General features: G+C 40.1%; 2 protein-coding genes across 2 annotated transcripts; one reads left to right on the plus strand and one right to left on the minus strand.

Annotated features, from left to right (window-relative positions):
- Window positions 1-233: 233 nt before the first annotated feature.
- Window positions 234-3410, plus strand: dlx4b (distal-less homeobox 4b). Its single transcript, XM_062442808.1, has 3 exons — window positions 234-555; window positions 1469-1662; window positions 3156-3410. Exons 1-3 carry the CDS (start codon window positions 234-236, stop codon window positions 3408-3410), a joined length of 771 nt encoding a protein of 256 aa, XP_062298792.1.
- A 7395-nt stretch (window positions 3411-10805) lies between these two features.
- Window positions 10806-17901, minus strand: dlx3b (distal-less homeobox 3b). The gene is made up of 4 exons (XM_062442814.1): window positions 17893-17901; window positions 12381-12708; window positions 11425-11609; window positions 10806-11120 (listed from the first exon to the last, which is right to left on the minus strand). The coding sequence occupies exons 1-4, from the start codon at window positions 17899-17901 to the stop codon at window positions 10806-10808; spliced, it is 837 nt and encodes a 278-aa protein (XP_062298798.1).
- Between the last annotated feature and the right edge of the window lie 507 nt (window positions 17902-18408).

The following is an 18408-nucleotide window of genomic DNA, read 5'->3' on the forward strand; positions in this document are numbered from 1 at the left end:
AACCATGTCAGCTCCTCCAGTGATGTAAAGAAGGATCGCTTTCGCTTTTATTCGATTTTTGCCTCGAAAACGGTTGTGAACATGCACACTGTAACTTATAACCGCGGGATACTTTTTGTCACGAGCAATGCATTGGACATAAATGTGGATTGGCTCCAGCTTTTTCTCGCTGTCCGACAGAACTCATGAAACCCTCTTCAGAGCGACGGGTTTATGGACTCGCGTATTAGCTAATGATGTCTGTGGGTTTCATACCTGACAGTCTGAATGCCTCAGATCCCTCCAAATCGGCATTTCTAGAGTTTGGCCACGGACATCCGGCACACCAGCAGCACTCCCCCGGACTCTCTCACATTTATCCCGTCCATGGCTTGCATGCTGCTGGCCATTCCCAGCACGAAAGTCCTTTTCCTGCCAGCGCGTCCTATGGCCGCTCTTTGGGCTACGCCTACCCCGGCGCGGTGAACACTCATCCCCAGTCTGCTTACATGGCCTACCAGCACAGCAATCACAGCAACAGCAGCAGTCTGACCCACAGCAGATTAGAGCAGACAGGTATGTGAGAAAGTCAAATCAAGCTGGTCTAAATCGTTGTGGCTGTAAAATCCAGATTCTACATCATGCTCACGCGCAATTACGCACTTTCATGACGAGAAAAATCCTTCATGTTCTAAAAAGTTAACAAAAAATACAAATGCATAAAATGTTATATTGAACGTATAAGGCATGAACGTTATAGACACACTCTCATAATGTCCAAACAAGGCCCAGTATTCTACCACTAGTATATCACTCGTGTTATATAATGAAGGCAGATGGTGCCATTAATTTTATTGACCATAATTTTCTGTGGGTAAGTCCAATTATGGCCCGTGTAGACATGGGCCTACCTCAACAACCAAATTTTACCCTCATTGTTAGTGCACATTAAAAAAACAATTCCAGAAAATAGAAAATCCTTGGTGGGTCTGCTGTTTGAAAATGATTCTTCTTGCATTCAGTGCTGCTGCGTAAAAGCATAATCAGGACTGACTTGTTGTCAATGCCATGTGAATTAACGCCTAATTTAAGATAGACTAAAGTCCATCATTAAAAAAACAAACAATTATAACCATGACGATTTCGTGATATAAAAGTAAAATACGGATGAGTTACGTTAGTTTTTGTGTTCAGGATCTTTTGTGTTTACAGTATAGTGTAAGGCCTGTGAGTTGCAATATCCAAGTATCATATTTCCTGTTTGTATTGCATCTGAAAAATTGAGTCTTTCGTCAGGGTTCTCCTGTTGTTTAAGAGGACATATGGTGTTATCAACAGTTATCAACATATGGTGTTATTAACAGGATAACTAAGTGTTGAAAACATCTTCAAACGTGGCATTTGTGACTTTTTTACGTGCAGCCTGAAGATGAAAAGTTATAAATCAAAACTCCTCTTAACTCATTTTGCTCTCTGTTACACCTCACAGACCGTGACAAGTCCACGATCATTGACAGCAGAGACATTCGTCTAAACGGCAAGGTGAAGAAAATCCGAAAACCTCGGACCATCTACTCCAGTCTGCAGCTGCAGGCTCTGCACCAGCGCTTCCAGCAGACCCAATACTTGGCCTTACCGGAGCGCGCCGACCTGGCGGCAAAACTGGGCCTCACTCAGACTCAGGTGGGCCTTCAACTCACCCAGCTGACCTGAGTGAATACAGGGAATGCGTGGAGTCCATATGCACTATATTATTAATTATGATTTAGGCTAATTAGCCTCAGTATTGCATTGAGCCTAAATGCCTGCAACATTTATTATTTAGTGGCTCATTAGAATAATTGTCTATAAGCTTATATTTTATCTTCAAATGTATTGAATTAATTTATCCTAAAGCTGAGTGAAAACATACATTCTATGAGATAAAGGGTGTTGTTGGTTAATGGCCCAACACAGTTGAAAAGGTAATCTGTTATTTGCTCTATTATTAAGGATCACAGCAGTTCTGTAGATCAAATGAAAACCCCAAATTGTTGTGATTTGTAACTTAATCCTTTAATGCATGCCTTATTTACTCGACTTAATTTCGTGGATATGTTTCTTTAGTCAACCCTGGTGCATGAAGTGTTCTCTGTGAAAGAAGCATGACCACAGCTAAAGAATTTTTTTTTATCAAAGGTTAAAAAGAACAACAAGAAGAAGAAAGCCATTACAGGGCTGTGAAATCACAGCTGAATCAGGCATGAGTGTATATTATTCACGATATCTTAATTAAATCAGTTTTGTTTATTTATTTCATGCATTATCTGAATTAAATGTGTGGAAAATGCGGCTGAAATATGGCTGAACTGCTAATATTTTAAACATATCTCGGAGGCCAAACAGGTGAAAGTGTCGCTGTGTCATCCTCAAATGGGACAAAAATAAAGGCTTTACGTTCTTTATCTTCTTTATATTCTTGTTCTTTATCTTCCCCCACACGAAAAACGATCAAATCGCCTGGGTTTTGTTTATAGTTTCAAAATATGAGATAAACAAAAGAATCCACTCTGGCATCTGAGCTCCCTCCTGCACATTTTTCTTAATCCCTCAAGAGTTATCTCAGCAATTACCTCCCATTTTATGCCGCCTTGCTGTTGCTCGGATGTTTACAGCTTGAGTCAGTTGGGCTCTTTGATGATATATTTTTTTATGAATCTTCACACCATTGTTCTCGTTTCAAAATAACCGTTTGAATCAGCAGAAATGTCAGTGACCCACCACAGCGCGGACTTATTATCCAAGCCCTCTTTTGGCTGTTTTCATTTCACAACAATACTCTTAGTCTCGGCTTGTTGCTGTCACACTCATGCACCATTGGACTCATAAAACAGCGAACAATAAGAGAGCTCAGCTTTAATGGAGTACAAGTGCCACTCAACCAGCTGCCTGAATGGGCTGACAATGCTCCAATAGCAGGCCAGGGATTTACCCAAAAAAACACAGAAAATATGCGAGTTATGAGGAGTTGACCCCTTTTTATTGTTTAAAATATTCACTTCAGGCCAATTCTGAATTGTCCATTGAGTTAAATTTGGGGAAACGTGCTAATAAAAAGCCAATCACAGTATTATTTTCTTTATATAACCGTTGATTGTTAACCACAATGACAATTAAGCTCATTTCTCTCTTTTTAGGTGAAAATATGGTTTCAAAATAAGCGGTCCAAGTATAAAAAGATCATGAAGCATTCCAGCGGATCAGAGGGGGAACATCTCCACAGCACCAACTCCATCTCTCCCTGCTCGCCCGGATTGCCTCAGCTTTGGGAGGTCTCCATGGCGAACAAAGGAGCACCAATGCACCCAAACAATTACATGAACAGTTTTGGTCACTGGTATCCAAACCACCATCCTCATCAGGACGCGATGCCCAGGCATCAGATGATGTGAGTGGATTGTTTTTCGTGTCATGCAGGCCAGGTGCACGGCCTTTGAGCGCACTCAGGCAACACTGAACTCGCCCTGTAGGCCTCCTCACTGTCACGTCCGACACCAATGAAACGTGTGTTTAATAGAACTTGTTCATATTCATTGTATTTCGTGTGTGTTTTAATTTTTTCTCTTGACTATCCGCAAAATTCAACCAGGCATCAAATATGTTCTGTTTTTTTAGATTTGTTATAATGTCACCGCAACTTCTGTTGCACGGCCACAACTCATTGAAATGTGGACTTAAAGTGTGTGCAGTTTAACAAGGCACTCTGGATAAAGGCTTTAAAAAAAAAAAATGTGTGTGTGCATGGGTTTACTTCAGTTGCATGGTCCAACACGTGCTATAAGCTTTATGCAAATAAATAGCTGTTGGATTGACGTCATTATGATGTTCTTGTTTCACTTAACTGTTTAGATAGCTGCTTCATCGGTTAAAATACAAATAATAGGGCTTGCGTGCTGATTCTTTCTTTTGTGTGGAAGAAACACTGTCTGCCTACAGAAGTCTAAATTAATGGCAGCCGGATGCAACTGTGAGACATAATAGTTTAATGAACAAAAGCTGGTAAAAGCGTTCCCGATTTGCAGAGAAAATATTATGATAAAATATATAAAGGTTTATTAACTACAGCTCAGCATGTGTGATAATTCATAGCTGGGATATCAACTGTCTTTTGCCCATCAGCACTCAGTGCGCTGCGATAAATGAAAAACCTCCACATCTGTTTGAATTTTGGCTGTCAAAGAGACAATCAAGTTGTGCCAAAGCACCGTGGATTGATGCTTGATTAGAAAAAAATCATTTTCTTGTTATTTAATCGAATTTTAGCTTTAGTTTCAGAATTGTGGGATAAGTTAGAGTTGACAGAATACCCTCTCCATAAAGGAAAACATAATACTCAGTATAGGTGGACCAAAGGGATACGGCGCGACACCTTTACGCATAGTGGTTGTGTTGAGTGTTTATTTTTTACGCACTGGATAAATCAGCTACGGTGATACATGCCTTTCAACTTGTGTCTTTAAATTAGGGAAGTCAGTGTTACAAAAAGAATACATTGTGACTTTTTTTTAAAAACGAGAAACCCCCCAAAAGTCAGTGTTTCGTGCTTTCTTTAAAACAAGGTTTATATTTTACACCAAAATTAAAACGGCATTTGAAACAGAATCCCTCTTCCTGCTATGCCCCCCAGCCCCCCTTTCTTACCAGAGATGCACGTGCACTGAGAAGAGAAGAGTGCACGTGCAAGCCAGCATTTTAACGATATTTTCCTCCACTTTCTTCTCAAGTGAGCTCAAACTGCAGACTCGCCGTTGTCATAATAAAATGATAAATGTCCGTGCTATTCCTCCAATAAACTGCGGCTGATATATAGTCGTTTGCACTGATTTGCACATTCTGGCGCTTATACTGTTTAAACACAGAAAATTAGTTATTTATATCCTCGCAAACAGTTCGCCGCAATGTGGCCTGATGCTCTTGATTAACAGAGGGGTTGAGCTCTGATTAATGAAACTGTGTAGCGCTTTAAAGACACATCCAACGACTTCTTTTATCCTTTTCATTCACCACTCTGCTGTCTTGGCTGTCTGGTAGACATTAGATACAATTTGTCTGATGTCACACGCGGGGATTAGACAAATAACCAACCAATCATGCATGCAGTTTTCATGAAACGCTTTTTCTTAACTGAGTTAAGCAACTTACAATTATTAAGAGTGTACATCATATTTCTATCACTGGTGTAGCTATTTATGTATGATGTCATTTTAAAAGGTAATGACATCCAATAACTTTTTAAGGGGTTTTTAACACATCTTCCTTGCAATCATAATACATGAAGGATAAAGCTTCTTTTAACCATAAATAAATATGAATATATTTGAGATCAATGTGGCATTGATTGCACAATTTTCCGAGCTCACATTTTCTGTTTAATTACACAGCCTCGTGCATATTAGCTGCTTGACTGCACTGATAAATAACATGCTTAAAGGTGCCATCGTCACCATGCTACCAGAGCTCTCAGTCAGTCATGCAGGGTACATAGCTTATAGTCCTTTCTTACCTCAGTCAGAGATCTGCAGTCTTGTCCAGGAGGTGGAGACCCTACAGTGGTGTTGCTCTGAAGAACAAAGACAGATCAGAGCCCTGTGTTTTCACTCCTCCAAGCTGATTTTCTCACATACTGTAACGACGCACATTGTGTTACATTAACATCTCCTTCTTTATATATACACCCTCAGTGCCCTTGCCTCATTCCTGATCATTATGTGCCTTGTTAAACATATGCGGGCCTGGGTAAGAAGAACCAAGTGACGGGGCATCAGGGAAAATTATAGGCAATCTCACATCTCCAGATTAGAATAATGGCTTGTGGAGTTGGACAGACAGAGTAGGACCTTTCAAATGGTGGGACCAATTATCATGCAGGCAGATTGAAGAGAAAGTGAAAAGGCTCCTCTTGTATAACAGACAAGATGAGAGGAGGGGACGAAGGGTTGAAGGGTAATGATAAAGACAAGTCTGACTGTATCAATGCTGTGGATGGCCCGGGTGATCAGATACGAGGTGTCTGATTGGTTTTAATTGCAGGATAGCAACAAGAGGGTGAAATAGCTTGTTATTAAATACCTTTAATGCTTTGAATGAGCGAATGGCAACGCAGATCTCTGGGGTGATTATTGTTATTAACTTGAGTGATCTGACATCTCGGGTAATTGTGAGCAGCTTCCCTGTTAGAGAGAAAGGATGCATGATTTGGTTTCATCATCTGAAGGAAGGTTTGACTTGGCTTTGGGCATAATGCACACTTCTGGAGGGATTAAAATGGAATACAGTTTGGCAGGCAGAAAGGCATGTTGGAGGACACAAACACACACACACACACACACACACACACACACACACACACACACACACACACACACACACACACACACACACACACACACACACACACACACACACACACACACACACACACACACACACACACACACACACACACTGAGGTTGGTTTCAAAACACCATATTTGCAAGCCAGGCACACCACAAACACAAAAACATGACAATGCAGGAATAACACACTGCCATATATCTCTTCATCATTTGTTTTCTCTCATCCTGTTACATTATATTGCCTGTTTTTTGGCTGAAACGCGTTTCCAAAGGCCACTTTTTCAGATTTTAGGTCAAGGTGAGCTTATGCCCGAGCAACCATTATCATTTTTATCAGGATGTGATGACACACACTGGCTATAACTCTTTATCATTTGTTTTCTCTTATTGTGTTACATTTTAATGCATGTTTTGTTTTGCTCAAGCCCATGTCTGGAGGCCACATTTTCAGTATTTAGGTCAAGGTGAGCTTATGCTGGAGCAACCATCGCCATATTATCAGGATGTGATGAGATTGACTGGCTGTGAAGCATCAGCACACAGCTCAGCCCAGGCCTGAGGTCAGCCAGGGTTCTCCAGTCCACAGCTGTCAAGGATGCCTTTCTCTCTTCATTTCATCTGAGTTTACAGCAAAATGGAGACAGTGAGTGATCCTAATGCAGCCGAGGCTCGGCCCAGGCCCGGGCTATGTGTTGGACAGCTGCTGGAAGTCTTTCCATGGGTGCATTTTGCCTCGCTGACGAGCCCCCGACCTCCATCTCAACCCATATCGCTGCACCCCCCAGAGACAAGTGCTGACACCATGCTGCTGACTGTTGGATGGGGGGGGGGGGAGAGAGAAGAAGAGCTTATAGGGGCTGGGGCTCTATTTAGGATGATGTGATGTTGTACCACGCAGGATCACATTCAAGTTCAACAGTTCACCTCTGTGGCTACTTACACTTGTTAATGTTTAGAGATGACATATATGGACATATCTGACAGCCCCCCACACACAAGTGCAGCCCGCAACGAGCACACGTTTGTCTTCAGCACAAATGTTTCCCCTGACAACAGCAGCCGAGGGCCACACATGCTGAGGGAGCCACAGAGGGGAGATCACATGGACTGTTGATGAGATTTCATTGATATTAAAAGGCAATAGTAATCATTCTGCTTTTGTCACATCAGCAAGTTGAAGTGCAGTGCAGTGGCATGATGACTGATACTGTAGACAACTGGTGTTGAGTTCAGGGATATAAACAAAAGGGAAAACATTAAGGAAACAAGATTAGGGCTTGTAACAGATTTTTGTGACAAAATGATGAAAGAATGTTTTTGAAGTTTGGTAGAAATACTTTTAGGAATAAATGAAATGTCAGGGGTGTCAAAACCTGACAGAGAAATATATTTATTTTGGTCAAAAAGCTTTTATGGTAAATGTCTCATTATTTAAATACTAAAATCAGTAAATAAATAATACTGTCATGTGATCAGATGAGTGAAATTATGTGGAAATGTTATGAAAGTCTTTTAATAACAGACCAAATTCTGACAATCAGTTGGAATTGTCTTAAAATAAATGTAATAAGTCAAAAATATGTGGCATTATACATTATATAGGCCCAATGCTCCCATAAGATGCCTTAAAATCCCTAAAATGTATATAGGCTTAGTCAACATTTGTTATCTGTGCCAATAAAATATCTACTCAGATTAATCAAAGTGAAATATTCGTCCTGAGAATTTCTTTAACTGTATAAATATATATTTTTTATAATTAAATAGATTTAAAAACCCTCTTCAAATAGGTATATCTACCAAAACTATAAAAGTATAAAATGTGAAAATGACATTTGATTCTAATGTGAATGAGTCTGTATGCAGATATTATTATTAGATAATTAATAGCGATGATGATAATGCACTAATGCGTCTTAATGTAACATATTTTTCTCTTGATGCAAATAAATCCAACATTGACACAAGTGACAATATCCAGTGTAATGAAAAAAACTATTTAAAAAAATCTTAATGGCTTCAGAGGAACATTTTAAAATGTTAGGTATAAAATGTTCGCTATACCTCTAAAGTTTTAAGGCTCTTATAGGCTACATTATCGTAATGACACGATGTTGCAATAAAGTTTCATACAGTAACACCTCCAGTCCCGCGCGCATACCATTCCACTTACAAAAAAGCGGTAGAAAAGGTAATAAAACCGCTAAGGCCGCGGGTACATTTTCTTTCAATGCGTAATGGCGCCTTGGTGGTCCATGTGGATATGGTCGCCATTAGCAGTTTCTCCATCATGTCACGTTTTTATGCAGCATATTTAATAATGGGTGGTGAGTATGTGTGTGTGTGTGTGTGTGTGTGTGTGTGTGTGTGTGTGTGTGTGTGTGTGTGTGTGTGTGTGTGTGTGTGTGTGTGTGTGTGTGTGTGTGTGTGTTGTGTGTGTATGTGTTTGTGTCTGAGTGTGTGGCCAAACCCAGTGGCTTGTCCAGTATAGTAATAAAGACACAGAAAGCTTGTTTTTTTGCTGTGACGGTCTCATTGTCCCTGTCATAACAGTCATTAAGGAGGTAATTGTCGTGTTTATTTAGCATCTCTCAGTTAATTCATTTCACTTCATTAGCCTACCCTGGTTGCGTGTGTGCGAAAGTAACTCCCATGAGGCTTTATCACCTTTGGTCTTACTTGATCAAAACTGCCAAAAATAAAGAAAAGGTGTATTTTTATCACAAAGTGGCACATTTGCTTAAATGTTGGGTAAAATGCGCATTGCGTGATGAATTAAAAAAAACCTTCTTATCTGGAGTCTTGTTTTTTTTTTCTCACGAGAACTATTTGTTAAATAAAATGGAATTAAACCCTGTGTCTAAAGTGAAACAGTAAAAAAAAACAAAAAAAACAAAGGGGTTGTGTTTTCTTATACCTTCAATTCTTGGCAGCGCTTTTATCCATCATGATGTGCGTGTGCGTGAGATCCCCCACGGCAACAGACCTATTCCACCCCTCCTCCCCCCTCTCTCTCCCCCACACACACACCCTCCCCTCTCTCTGCAACATGCTGAATTCCCTCTTGTTATCAGCTGGCAACGGAGTCGTAATAAAACCGAGAGACTCCAACATGTCTGCTTGTCTGTCGCCTCTCGCTGCAGCGCTTTGCACGCAGATCACGGCACCAAAACAGAGGGAGTGCATTCACCAAGCTGTGACTAATATTGCCTATACTTCTGAGAACAAAGTGGAGCATTAACCGTCCTTTAGTCAATGAGATAGATAACAGTTTTGATCGTTAGATAATGAGGTTAACAAAGTCCCAACAGATTACTAAACTGGTTGTATCATATGATATTTTAGTGTCCAGTGAGACTCTGGCTAGATCTCTACCACTCATCTAATGAGAAAATGTTTAAATGAATGCATTTTTAATGAATCCCAGTGATATGGCAATACGTTATTTTTTTCAGGTGAGCAATAAATTATTAAGACCTAAATTTGCACGCAGGCCTATTACAATTAACTACTAAGTAGTATAATAATTTAAGGCTATGTTGTATAGACTTATAAATAACCCTGATTCCAATGCAATATGTTTTTTTAAAGTTGCCATGATTCAAGATGAGTGATCTAAATATTTTATTTTTTTTTTTAAGTTTTGAAATGGGTCAAACTGATTCGTCACAAGAAAAAGTATCCTCTTTGTTTCCTGAAACGTTTTCTGTACTATTTAGAAATAAAGTTTAAGTGGAACTTCGTAGATCACACAGTTAATGTCTGCAGACGGTGTGATTTAATTATATGTTCGGTCCTTCCTGAATCTTAAAAAAGGCGACTGACTGTTTATAAAGGGGCTAGACACACAACATGCAATTAACACCTTTATTCAATTGACAGGAAGGCAACAAGTGGACTAATTACATGAATATAAAAATGGGGTTTGGAAGCACCACAGTGCAGTCGTTCCGTTCATACAAATATGATCATAGTGGTTCTGCATATAAACACATATTTACAGCCTTCGACGTTTTTGTACAAATCCATATAAATATGACCTGAGGTTTTTTTTTTCTTTTTTGACGCGCTTTCAACCCACATGCATTATTTGGATGTAGCATGGATCAACTGCACAGTTTTGTCAAATATTCGGGTTGTGGTTGGGCTACTTGTTAAAAAAAACAACGTTGCATATTCATTTACAAAAAGAAGTTACAGAAATATAACAGAAGAGATAAATAATTTAAAAAACCACTCCAGATGTCCTTTAAATACGCTGTCACAAGTGATCAGAAATCCCTTATGTGCTTTGTGAATGGAAAACCCAGGTCTGAAACATTGTTGATCATCCACAACCAAAAACAATGTTTCCCTTCAGGCCTGCTCCCGGTCCAGTCCATCTTTGCTCTGCAGAGTCATTGTGGAGAGACCTCGTTTGAAGAAACTTAAGAGATGAATTTACTCTTGAGTCAATAAACAGCTCCCACGCTTTGCTGCGGGACTGGGTGGTGCACGGTGCCCGGGTGCTGTAGGTGTGATCCCTGCTGGTACCAGTGGTTGTTATAATCCTCCAGGTATGGCGGTGACGAGCTGTGCGTCGGCTGCGGGACCTGAGGTCTGCTGATCGGGGTGTTCTGAGGCGTGCTGTTCTCCCACACAGCTGGGGAGGGAGGAGAGTTGCAGGCCATGGAGTCGCTGGCGTTAGGACTGTGGTCCAAGGGAACCTCGCCGTTCTTGTACAGCTTCTTGAACTTGGACCTCCGGTTCTGGAACCAGATCTTGACCTGAGAGATAAAGAGTGTACATTCATGTTAATGTAACATACATTTAAAGAGAAAGCGCTAATATTATGTCAATATAATGTAAACGTTTTTTCAGAAAAACTACCTTGTATGTAACATTAATTAAAAAAAAAATGTCTTGTAGTATTTTATTGCAAGAGTGTTTAAATTGCTGTGCGTAATTACGCATCAGAGGATAATCACAGAGACATTTGTGGACTATATGGGAAAGTTATTATTCACGTGACTCTCGAAATATTGATCAATTATTAAAATGGCAGGTGTCACATCGGGTCAGGCAGCTCACCTGAGTCTGAGTCAGGCCGAGCTGAGCAGCAAGCTCAGCTCTCTCGGGCAGAGCGAGGTATTGTGCCTTCTGGAAGCGCCTCTGCAGAGCGGCGAGCTGGTAGCTGGAATAGATCGTCCTCGGCTTGCGGATCTTTTTCGGTTTTCCATTCACCATGCGGACCTCGGGCTCTGGCTCCTCTTTCACTAAAAAGATCAACAAAATAAATGAGTAAAATTGACATTTCAGTAAGACTTTCAGTAACCACAAAATGTAAAATATAAAATAAAGTGAATGCATCAGAATCTGTCTGGGAATTTTGGCAGCACAACACTCACATGAAAATCTTATATTTAAGAATATTTTGTTACATTGAAATGAAAACATTGTTTCTAAGTAAAAAACTAAAATAAGGCAACCTGAACTTGCAAACATCCAATACAACAAAGCAAAGCATTAAAAAAAATCACACAAACTCTGTCAAATTACCAATTTGGCAAGCAGGTGGTTACATGTTAAAATTGATGGAGTGAATATTATTAGCTTTAATCAAACCATCATTGTTTTATGGCCAGATGTTAATGGCTGGCTCATTCCCAGACAGCCTGTTAAAACATGACATTAACACCAGCCGGTAGGATACCACTGAGCAAATGTTGGTTTTTAACTGTAAATACATAGTAAATCAAATATACTGGCATGTGAATATTATCTGGCAGTGCCAGGTAAAATTTATGGGGACATTAAGCGTAAAGAGGGCATGTGATTTGACATTTTGCATGTCACTGCATATTTATTGTCTGACAAGTTCTTATACAAATATTGTCCAAAAACTCATTGGGAAGTTCAAATGGAGGAAAAAAGCATTAATTCCTGGTGCAGTCAGGGCTCTTTTACAAGAATATCCCGGCCTGAACACGAAAAAGAGGGGAAAACACAATCAAATTTAAATAACCGGTGATTATTTCAACATTTACCTGAGCTCGGAGGCGAGGCCTGGAGGTGATCTCTGTTGTAATGTCCGTACTGTCTGTAGCTATTTGTATAGGGGTATTCTGATTTGGTGGTGTAAGCTCCGGCAGCTCCCATTCCGTTCAGGTTAAACTGGTGATGGTAAGAGTTCATGGGCTGTCCGTACGCCTGACCCTGATAATATTCGTGATGGCCGTGGGCCGTCTGTCCACTGTAGTAGCCCATGTCCGTCACGGAAGACTCGGGGAGAGTAGGAGAGTCCTTGGAGTTCGGGTGGCAACTCATAGATCCGGGAAGATCGGTCAAAATACTCGCAATTTTCTTCTCATACGTCTGCCCTGCGCTCATGATGAAAGCAGCCCTCCAGAGTATAAAAAAGTCCACTGGTGGATTCTTTATGCTGTGGATTGCGCAAAGCAAAATCGCAATACAGAGAACTGATGCGTGTGCGCTCTTTGAACGCACGTCTTCAGAGAGAGCTCTATAGTCCACTGAAATTCTCCCAGCTGCAGAAACTTGGTTGTGGCATCGCTCAGCCCCTGTGACACAGAGTTATAGAGAGCTGGGCTGGATGCCGCCTTCTCATTGGCTCCACTGTGTCCCCCCCTCTTGCGCTCCAGGCGAAGTCGTGGTGAAACCCAGCCTTCAGCCAAGAGCGCCTATGCACGCATACCTCAGTGCCCGGAGTTGTTTTTCTCCTTCAGATTTGCATTTACCTGTTCACTGGTAGAACATGCAGCTCTGCAGGCCTTTAGGTACGGTCTATTTGACAAGACAACCACACATGGGCCCTTTTTTCCAAAACCTGCATCATCTGCAGGCTGCACACACCAACACCAAGATGTTACAATACAACAGTAGGCCAAAACCTTTCTTCTTAAAGCTTAATCCTGCAGCCAGACCGTCTCCTTAATGTTTTTATGCAATGTTTTCTTAACAGTGCCTAGAGATCACGCTTTATTCAGCCCATTGAAAGGCTGCCAGCCAGCCCCCCACAGACCGCTATTGTCATTCAGAGGTATTGTCGGACAGTGAACTTTACGTGAAAGAGATTGCAGAGATAGGTAAAAGACTCGTTCAACTGATTTAGCCTGGGGGTAAATACCTTTACAGTGTCCGTGTTGTGTGTGTGTGTGTGTGTGTGTGTGTGTGTGTGTGTGTGTGTGTGTGTGTGTGTGTGTGTGTGTGTGTGTGTGTGTGTGTGTGTGTGTGTGTGTGTGTGTGTAAATGCAAATTCGATCAACACAAAATGACGATAGAGAAGCGCACTGTTTCACAGGAGACAATATTGGAGGTAAAACAGTGGACAGTAGATAATTTCATATTGACAGGAAGAGTTTTCTGGAGATAAAGAAACAAAATATTGTCACATTTTTAAGTTAGATAATAGTTTCTACCTCTTTTTCCTGCATCTCGTTTGTGTTGAGCTGAAATCGCGGTGCGCAGCGCCCCCTGCTGTATGTATCATACATTTATCTTTAGTTTTCTGGCTGGCAAATTGACAAAATGCAGTTTAAGATAGAGGAAGTTGTTGAAACTGTGTCCTACTTAATACAACCGATATCTTACATTATTAAACTGACATGTTTCACGAAACACTATCTCAAGTTTTTGAATTACACTTCTTGATACACGTGTCTCCGCTGTAGCCCTCATAAGTGATGAACTAACGCCCTCTTTTGGTGTATTACTGCAGCACTGACATTACCCTTTAAAGGGTCAATTCACACAAATCATCAAAAAACAAACACACTAACAAAAACAATCACCAGTAGCAATGATTAGGCATCTAGATAGATCCGGTGTCGTCTATTTTGTAAAAAGAAAAACAATATATAAATAGGCTATACATTTGTTTAAGTTTTCAAATGAGGACAAATAAAAAATAACCTCACATATTGAAAACGTTGAAACAAATCCAGAGTTGATAAATGATAAACATATCTGTCAGATGGATTCACTCTGTTTCCCCAAATTATACTCCAGTGTTTGTTAAACTTGCTTCCACAAACAGCATTTGACAAATCAACACCTAACAGCAACATGCAAACTAAATCCTGAACAAAAGTGAGTAGAATGTCAGTTCAGAGCAGACATGTTCCTACATTATATTTTTGGTGTCCAGTGTCATAAAGCTGCCATAGACTGTTTTGCTAGACTGTTGTATGTTATTCAATCTCTTTCCTCTCCTGCCATTTGAGGGCGCCAACCGCAAAGTTACAGACTGCAGTTTCATCACAAAAGACACAAATTGTTAGGTGGAGTGAAGCAGGTGGACACATGTGTAGGAGACATCAGGCACAAAAACTGAAGAATATCTTTTTTTAGGCTCGAGCACAGGCTGAGCTAAACTTAACTAAACAGGGCAAAAATAAATAACGCAGAGCAGAACTAACAGAGCAGACTGAACGCACTGAGCAAAAGATCCAACAAGTGGTTCTTAAATATAATCGGCAACCTCCTTTATGTGTCCACATCTCAGTCCAGTCTTTAACAGGCAGAAAGGCCTGAGGGTATCTGGTGGACTGATGGAGGGCCAAAGAGCCACACTGGGACAGAACTATAGCCTAACACATACAGAGAATGAGATGTGTCAATAGATTGTTCTGTGTTTGAAATGTGTGCTTGAAGCATTTAACCATTTGTTGACAGATGGAAGTGTGAGTACCAGCAAGAATAGTTTTTTTTCTTGCTCTAAAAAAGTGTCATTTCAGTCTTTTGGATGGAAGTAACCACACTGGACAAATGCAGATTAATTTATGAGACTATAAAGAGTAAAGAGTAGTGGTTTTATGTTGCAATACAAACAGATATCTTCCAGTGTTTTTTTTATGTCTGTCTCATCCTGAAGTGACTGTATGTCCAGTTCAACAGTCAGCCAAAAAAAGATGATCAAATGATTTTGTCTTTTATTCAGTAGCAAGAATACTATTTATACAGTATTATTAAATAAAACTTTTATCATTGTGACCCATGAAAGTTATAAACGTTTTTAAAAGTGTGTCTTTTTACATCAACATTATTAAACCTGAAGTCTCACACTTTACTCCGCAGCAAAACTACAATGTAGGCAATACTAATGCAGACTGCATGATACTAGAAATTAGGTAATAGAGGCACATTATAAAATAAAGATACAAATCCCTTTTCTGCATGTGACTTTCTAATCGGTCACTAAGCAACAATCTATCAAAATATCTTCAGTCCTGTGACTATGGGTAGAGAACGTGTTGCTGTTATTGTGAACTTGTATTGCAGTATCACAAACAATACAGTAGATGGTGCTCGTGTCTTGAAAATCAATGTGGTAAAAAACTAATTAAACATACAGACTCACACAGAGCAAAAACAATGGTAAAATGCCAGCTCTGTTACCACAACTGTTCTCTACTAACTGACTGAGTGATGTAGGTACACCACCTGAAGACAGCCAAAACTAGTTGAAAATAAGTATCCCAAAATGCATTTCGCACCAACCAACAGCAATCATGGATGTACTGACAGATGATACAATGCAATGGTGGAGATTAAAGGGATAGTTTGGATTTTTTTGAAGTGGGGTTGTATGAGGTAGTCAGAACTGTACAACTTTCATATTCCTACACATGAAACACACTGTATTACACCCCAGATCAACTGCGTAGGTCAGAAAGTGCTGCTGCTGCATAATACAGCACACAACAGGAATAAGGAAGTTCAGCAGGTGAGACAATCTAAGGTAAGGGCGGTCTGACAGGAAAATCAAACGGTGGAAATATTCAAAGTAGGTGGGCTGTTTTTTAGGCTAAAAATACATGTTTCTGCAGGCCCCATCCACAGCTGTACATTGTTTAGCTTCCATGCTAGTACTCCTGCCTGTTTCTCCAAACTGGGGAGGTGCTGACCCAAAATTATTACTGCAGGTAATACACTGACTATGGATAACTACCCTATACCCAACTTTAAAAAATGTAAAATATCCCTTTAGGCTGATACATTTTTGCTGCGGGACTGTTAATATGTCACTTTATAAAGTTTAAATATTTTCTCAGATGTGAAAGTAACCATTTAGATTCCCAACATGTGATCAGTTTATCCAAATAATGCCTGTTTGAGATGAGAGGATCTGTGTGCCGTTGCCATTGTAATTTACTTTCCACACTTTGTTGAATTTGAGGAATTTTTTTTTTACTGTTTTACTGTTAATGTTAGTAGTCTTTATTAGGAAATTTCAAAGTCTACCTATATATTCAAAAAGATGAAGGTATTCCTATATCTGTTGAATAAATGAACATGAATTTCAGCTGCTTCATTGGAAGAGTATGAAAAATAACACAATTCACCATCAAGAATATATGTTCTTTGTTTTCCCGCACTTTTTGTGCAGTTGTTCCTCTGCAAGATGAGAATGTCTGTACAGACTCTTCTCTACATGGATATCAGTCTGAAGGCCTTGCCGCAAGTAATTTTTCTGTCAGAAAATATGTAATTTATCTTTGGCTGAAAATCTATCCCGCATACAGTCTACACTTCTTGGCGAGTCGACCAATCAAACCCTCACAACACAGTAACATGAGACAGCTTTTGGGGACATGTTTTGTACTTTTGTAATGCAGTGTGTAAAAGTGGAACAGCTGGCTTGGTTCCAACAACAGGACAAAAGATCCGACCTTTGCACAGTAAAAACCAGGCAATTACACACTAACTGGGGTTTGGCCTGATTGCTTTCAAGGGGAAAAAAAGATGCACCTTTTGTACTGTACATTACAAATGAAGCCATTTCCCCCAGAGAAAATCATTTCCTTCCTTTTTAAAACTTCTCCTTTCTTCCTGAGAGTCATCATTGTGATTAAGGGAGCCTAAAAAGAGCAACAGTAATGGCGATGACTCTCAGACATGACATATGTGGGAGAATCAGAAACAAAATGGTTCAGCAATTTGGAGCAAGGACCTTGATAAAATGATAAAGACTAGTTATCAAAGAAGTCTCGCTTCAAGTACAAAATGTACCTCTTTCAGTATCTTTCATCTCAGCTTCTCCATGTTTTTTGTTTTTTATTATTTGGAAATAACAGCTTCAACATTCCAGTTTGAATTGAGTCTCCCTCAGACTGTCCACAGGACAAATATTGTACATGCTGTTTTCTTCTGCTCTAGGGAACACTTTCTTAAAGCATGAGAGAATCAGAAAGACAATGATTATGGGATAGAAAGTTGATTGTTCCAGACTTTAACAAACATGCAGAAATGTGTTGTGCCTGCAAGACTAACAAACACACACACACACACACACACACACACACACACACACACACACACACACACACACACACACACACACACACACACACACACACACACACATACACTTCTACAGTAACTCTGAGTGCTATATTTAACCCCCTACACACAAGCAACTCAAACAGATCCCCATCAGTGCAGTAATGTGCACATAATCCCACATACACACACACCTACACTACAGAGGATGTTTAGACGTTGTAATTATGAGGGGACAGTGACACCACAAAAACAAACTCCACTCATTGTTTAATACACCCCCGCAACCTTCAGCGTAATTTCATCAACCCCTTGAAAACTTCAAGGCAGCAGCATGGAACCCCTTGAGATAATAAAGCGTCACTGGCTAGTTTGTGCTGATCTGACTGAATGGTCGACTCCCTCTGGGAGTCAGGGCACTCTCATGAGTGGGAAACCTGGAAGTCTATTAACTGCCAACTCTCTCTTTCTGCCTCCCTTCCCCTCCTCCTTCTTTAGTCCTGATTAGAGATCAAAAGAGAAAACGGCATTGAGTCAAGGACTTTGAGCCAACTGTGTAATGTAGATTTATGTGTGCAGACAGTCAAAATCACCTGCTGCTTTTCATTCTACTGCTCTTTCGTGACTAAACTCGAGGAGATGATGCTGGCAAGGAATTATGAACTGTCAGCTTTATTCTCCAAGTTTTTCCAGATATCTATTAAGTACATGTACTGCTGCAAAATGCATTATCCTAACGCTGACTTAATATGTATAATAGCACAACCTGAAACT

This window comes from Scomber scombrus, chromosome 21, assembly GCF_963691925.1.
Source record: "Scomber scombrus chromosome 21, fScoSco1.1, whole genome shotgun sequence".
Lineage (NCBI taxonomy): Eukaryota > Metazoa > Chordata > Actinopteri > Scombriformes > Scombridae > Scomber > Scomber scombrus.